Genomic DNA, 6,098 nt, shown 5'->3' on the forward strand with positions numbered 1-6,098 from the left:
TACAATTTTTATTACCAAATCACCTTCGTTTAAGATTTTTGCAAAAGTTTTGCGCGTGTTAAGCACAAACAGCGAGTGAAGTAAAAATATAACAGATTGTATGATTATCGTGAGCCTCAGGATCTATATATCATATTTTACACTACAATGAAATTATTTTTTCAAAATATGGATTATTTTTTTATTTATCGCTTAGTCCACATCCAATGCTTTGTTATAAAGGTCAAAATTTCATGTTTTTTCTTGTTTAAATTTTATGTGTGGCCACCTCTCCCGGAATATTGGGACAGATAGCCCATCAAAAACGTTGGTTTGTTTGAAAAAATAAATATACGCGATTTAAATTCGGAAAAATAGTTTCATTTCCTTTTTTTAGGCGCCTACTTAATACAAAAGAAAGGTAGCCGCAATGAGAGGAAATTGCATTGAAGAAGCATTAAAAGCACCTATTAATGCTTAGGAAACGTCCCAGTACTTGTAAAGGGCCCGAAACTTAAACTAACTGACATTCCGTACGTTAACGATCCCAATAAATTGTATAATTCAGTTTTCAACATAGTGAAAAGTGAACGTGATAATGTTTTTAAATCCAAAATCATAACTATTAATAATTCATTGAAATTTAGTGAATGGGCGACTGTGGGAATTCACAAAAGTAGACAAAAGCTATATGATCTTTACGATGAAAGAACTTATAACACTAGTAACAGTTTTAATGATTTTGTTAGGAAATATTCGAAAATGTTTAAACGTGTTTGTGTGGCAGCCAAAGCAATGTTTATTAATAATAAAATAAAAAGCAGCGCGAATGTAGTAAAAACGACTTGGAATATTATAAATAGCGAAACTGGAAGGGTCAAACCTCGTAACTTAGATTTTCAACTAAGATTTAATGACAAAATTGTAAACACAGACGCAGAAGTTGCTAAAATATTTGAAAATTTTTTTACCGACATTCCAGTTTTGACTACTAATTCGTTAAATTCATCTCCCACGGCCGCTGAATCCTTACTAAAAGAAAATAATGCAGTTAGTGTCACTAATTTAAGGTTCCGTCATGTATTTCCAAACGATATTGTTAAAGCCTTTAAGTCTATAAATATAAAAAATACTGCTGATCTTGATGGTCTTTCAGTCAGAGTAATTAGTTCTATAGTTGATTGTATTGCGCCTTACTTAGCCTGTGTCTTTAATAAATGTGTTGATGATGGTGTCTTTCCTGACCTCATGAAGCAAAGTAAAGTTATTCCACTTTTCAAATCTGGTAGTATTTCTGACTCCACCAATTTCAGACCTATATCAATACTACCAACTCTCAGTAAAATATTTGAAAAAATTATTCTAAATCAGATGTGTGCACATTTTTATAGTAATAATTTAATGTCTCCTAAACAATTTGGTTTCACTCGGGGTCGCTCTACAACCGACGCTGGTGTAGAGTTGATTAATCATATATTTGATGCATGGGAAGTCTCACATGATGCTATTGGTGTATTCTGTGACCTTTCCAAGGCTTTTGATTGTGTGCACCATGATACACTGGTCAGGAAACTTCGCCATTATGGTGTGGCGGGACGTGATCTCGACCTTCTTAAATCGTATTTGCGTGGTAGGGTACAGAGGGTCGATGTTAACGGTACGAGATCGTCAGGGTCTGTAATTAGCATGGGTGTCCCTCAAGGTTCAATTCTAGGCCCATTTTTGTTTTTAGTTTATATTAATGACTTACCTAGCCTTATGGAGGGTATAAAACATGAGATAGTATTGTTTGCTGATGATACTTCCTTATTATTTAAAGTTAAAAGGCACCAATGTTCCTATGACGATGTGAACAATGCTATATCTAAAGTAGTTGATTGGTTTGCTGTTAATAACCTACTTCTTAATGAGAAAAAAACAAATTGTGTGAAATTTACATTACCCAATGTTAGAGAGACGGTTACAAACATTGTAGTTAGAAACGAAAAATTGAATCTTGTGGATACAGTTGTATTTCTAGGTATAACGTTAGATGCTAAATTGCAATGGGGTCCCCATATAAGTAAGTTGTCAAAACGGCTCAGCTCTGCAGTGTACGCGATTAAAAAAATAAGGAAACTTTCAGACGTCGAAACCGCTAGATTGGTTTACTTCAGCTACTTTCACAGTCTAATGACATACGGCATTTTGCTTTGGGGTAATGCCGCCGATATCAATAGAATCTTTGTCCTGCAGAAATGTGCAGTTAGGGCAATTTACAATCTGGGCCCCAAAGTATCTTTGAGAGATAAGTTTAAGGAAATTAACATTCTTACACTAGCCTCACAATACATTTATGAAAATATAATTTATGTTAAAAGGAATAGTAATTTCTTTATGAAAAATAGTGACAGACATAACATTAATACGAGGAATAAAAATAAACTAGCTTTTCTTGATAGTCGTCTTCACAAAGTCAAACAATCATTTAAGGGGCAATGTATACGCTTCTATAACAAGATTCCGGTTGATATACAAAATTTGCCTTTCACGAGGTTTAAAACTATAGTGAAACAAAAACTTTATACTAAAGGTTATTATACAACTTCTGCGTACTTGGATGACAAAAATCCGTGGTAGTAACCCGTTTAGCTCATGGAGGTAGTCTCAATCTGATGTTTCAAATAAAAAAATATTGTAAATGTTATTTACAAAGAGCAACCCCTAGAGTTTCTTGCTCATTCTTCTCAGGGGAATCTGCCTTACGAATGAGCGGTAGAGTTTAACCATTGTGACGATTTCAAGTGTAATAATGCTTACCTATGAAATAAAGATTATTTTGAATTTGAATTTGAATTTGAATTTGAATTTGAAAGTTGGTTTCTTTGAAAACCAAATATACGCACTATAAATCCGGAAAAATAGTTTCATTTCATAAGTGTAACAATCGTGAAAACCAAAGAACTATCTGCTGCTGCTATGAAACCCGCCTCATCGAAAACTGGCTCCAATGCGTCGTGTACCACTTTTGGGTTCACGAAAACTGAAAATTTGAAAACATGAACAAAAAAAAGAAGACTGAAAAAACAAAACTCCAAATAAAAAACCTATCTAAGTCTAGAAATAATTACTAGCCATCTTTCCTATAGTCCTGCGGTCATCACACCCGGCCACGTCGGAGAGATGGCCTATCGTAATTTTTTAAACTAATTTTAATGTTGGGCTCAAGACAATTTGTTCTCTTTTCTGTTAAATAATTAATAGTTAATTTCAAAGTTTAACAAATAAAATTTTAGATATTTGCACATTAAAATTTCAGATTTTACGTTGCAAATCTGCAACATAATATCTAAAATTTTATTTTGACAACGTTTAGAAAAAACTATGGCCATCGACTCCGGTTTTACCCTAATTTTATGCGAGAGAGGGGTGGTAAAATTGGCTGCTTTCACGGCATAGTTTAGCAATTTACTTTAATTTCTAAAACATGGATTTTCGTAAAGTGACGCCTGAATCTATAAATTATCTAAAGCTTGATGTGTTCTTGACACTGTACGTTAAACTATTATATTAATGAGTTATTGTGTTCAACAAGAAGTGCCGTAAGATTTTGTTTAATACGTTACGAGAATTATATGCAATATTTGACATACTTCAAATTTGAATTATATTTTGGTACAAAACTACGCTCCCTTATTAAATAAAAGGCACCACATACGGTATATATGTCCATTTTAAGAGAGAAATATGTCCATTATGGACACCGTAACCCGTGCTTGGCCATTTTGAATACTAGCAGTATTAGTTTTATAAATATTACCGTCACTGTTCTAGACTGTTGTTCGCCTTTTTAACGTAAACGCTCTAGCTGGACTTATACTTAAGACAAAAGAAGAGAAAGAAAATCTATGTATATTCAACGAAACTCCAAGGTTACCTCCTATAAACCTCAACGACATTATTAAATCTATTTATAAGTTTTGGTAATAAAATAGTCGTAAAATACAACAATAAATGAGATGGCAGGAAATCCTCCCATTGTACATAAACGGAAGGTACAATACACGTTATTACAAATTTAAATAAAACACTAACATTAGAAGAAATATATACCAACGGTTATGCGACTAAATTCATTTAATATACTGTTACTTTTAGTGACAACAGTAAATGCTTACGGCATTGTAAGACGTCGACAGAACTCCGAAGAAAGAGAATCTCAAGAGAAGAATCCAACAGACACCGAAGGTGAATTTTCATACGTAGTCGATTTACAAGAATGGAGGAAAGGAGAAAACTTCGTAATCCACATCGCCAGAATTTGCACAGGGAGCGCAATCACGAAACAATGGATTCTAACAGCTGGTCATTGCATTTCTAAGAAACTATCGCACGTCAAATATGGACAAAAAGGGAATAAAAATGTTTCTAAAGTAATCTCAAAAAAACTACACCCTGGATATCGTATGGACTATTCTTTCGGAGGATACTATGCAATTCTAAATAACAACATCGCACTAATCAAAGTTGAAACAATGAATTTAAAAAAATATGCCAGAATATCGGCACGCGATTATAGCACTATTATAGGTGAAATAGTCAAATATGCTGGATATGGAGGGCTTAAGCTGAAAAACGAAAACAATTCAGACAAAGAAGATGAACTCAAAGATCAATATCATGACCAGACTAAAAGGCAGGACGAGACGAGAGAAGAAAAAGAATATAGGACTCCAGACGAGTTACGTGTTGCGCAAGGTGGTATTATAAAATGCGAACGAGAGAGATATGTAATATTTCAACCAGCAATGTGTGTTGCGCCAAAATGCGGGAGACGAAAACTTAGAACTTCACAGGCTGACTCTGGAGGGCCTCTAACTTTAGATAAAAGAATTATCGGTGTGAATAGCGGCTATAGTCCAATTATGAGTGATGTTTTCACGCCAGTAAGCCCGTTTTTTGACTGGATAAGTAGTACCATAAATAAAAAGAAAATAGACATCAAGAAGAATAGCTGATTATAAATTTATGAATAAAATGTAAGCACTCACTCTAATTGTAAATTCATTATTGTGGTAATTCCGCATGATGTCCAATTGTTAATTCAGACAGCTTGTGTTATCTGACATTTTGTATCTATTACCGACATATTCAATATCTGTTAAATTATATCGCTTTTAAGTGCAAATCATGTTAAGTGTAGATGTATAACTCCTTATAAAGGTTTCTGTTCTACTCTTTAATTTATAAAAGCTATTACCGCTATGGATTTTTTCATTTATAGATGAACTAACATCCACTTGCTACAACTAAAAGTTTAAAGCAATGCGTCAAATATTCATTGAAATCTTTACCTCTTTATACTATTAATCTAATACTAGCAAACCCAAATTTCGTACAGCTTAAGTCTAAAGTTCACCGCAATAGTCGAATGCAAGTTTAAACGTAAGCTTATAGAGCTTTGCGTATCTCATTACTATGTTTCAGATCCTTATTAAGCCCATTATTATGCAATTAAAACTTTAAACTGATTTGAATACACTTAAGACTGTCATAAAAATCTCGTAAGCTTTTGATTGCGAGACAAACTCAACTCTCAACTACGCATTTTTCCAAATTGACTACCATAATATAATTACCATAAAAATGTCAAATGAAATATGTCAATGGCTAACTAACGAGACACGTGTCGTCCGCGTGGCATAACTTATAGCCTTCATAAAAGGGTGTCTCAAAGGGGTCAATAAATGGAAGGGTTACAATGACTGACCAATTACTGATAAATCATAGGGTTAATTAAGGCCAATAGAGACGTGTGGATATACCATAGCACCAAAAATATATTTCGATCCATGAAAATCACGTATATCGAAGCAACCATATTATAGCAAGGAAATGTTGTAGCATTAGAACCCTTCATGAAATAGTTCGTCCAGGGAATTAGTGCCCCTGCACTGCTGGTTAAATTACAGACATATGGGACTTTTCAACTTATGTCTCAGGGTGACGGGCGCAGTGGCAGTATCCTTCAAATCTTTGCGATTTAAAGCTCTGGGGTCCTACTATGAGTTCTTAGAGCAATCCTATTTAAACGTGTTAGTCGGATTGCCTGTTAAATTCGTACTATGATCTCACAAAAA

General features: G+C 33.9%; 1 protein-coding gene across 1 annotated transcript; it reads left to right on the top strand.

The window, feature by feature from the left end:
* The first annotated feature begins 4,050 nt into the window (after positions 1–4,050).
* LOC113235469 (mite allergen Eur m 3-like) lies at positions 4,051–5,215 on the top strand. The gene has a single exon (XM_026471166.1). The coding sequence runs from the start codon at positions 4,080–4,082 to the stop codon at positions 4,974–4,976; it is 897 nt and encodes a 298-aa protein (XP_026326951.1). The 5' UTR covers positions 4,051–4,079; the 3' UTR covers positions 4,977–5,215.
* Positions 5,216–6,098: the final 883 nt, after the last annotated feature.

This window comes from Hyposmocoma kahamanoa, unplaced genomic scaffold, assembly GCF_003589595.1.
Source record: "Hyposmocoma kahamanoa isolate Upper Pololo Valley unplaced genomic scaffold, ASM358959v1 87, whole genome shotgun sequence".
NCBI classification, from domain to species: Eukaryota; Metazoa; Arthropoda; class Insecta; order Lepidoptera; family Cosmopterigidae; genus Hyposmocoma; species Hyposmocoma kahamanoa.

Excerpts from the sequence above, each read along its gene's own strand:
- LOC113235469 (XM_026471166.1), top strand. The coding sequence starts at position 4,080 with ATGCGACTAAATTCATTTAATATACTGTTACTTTTAGTGACAACAGTA.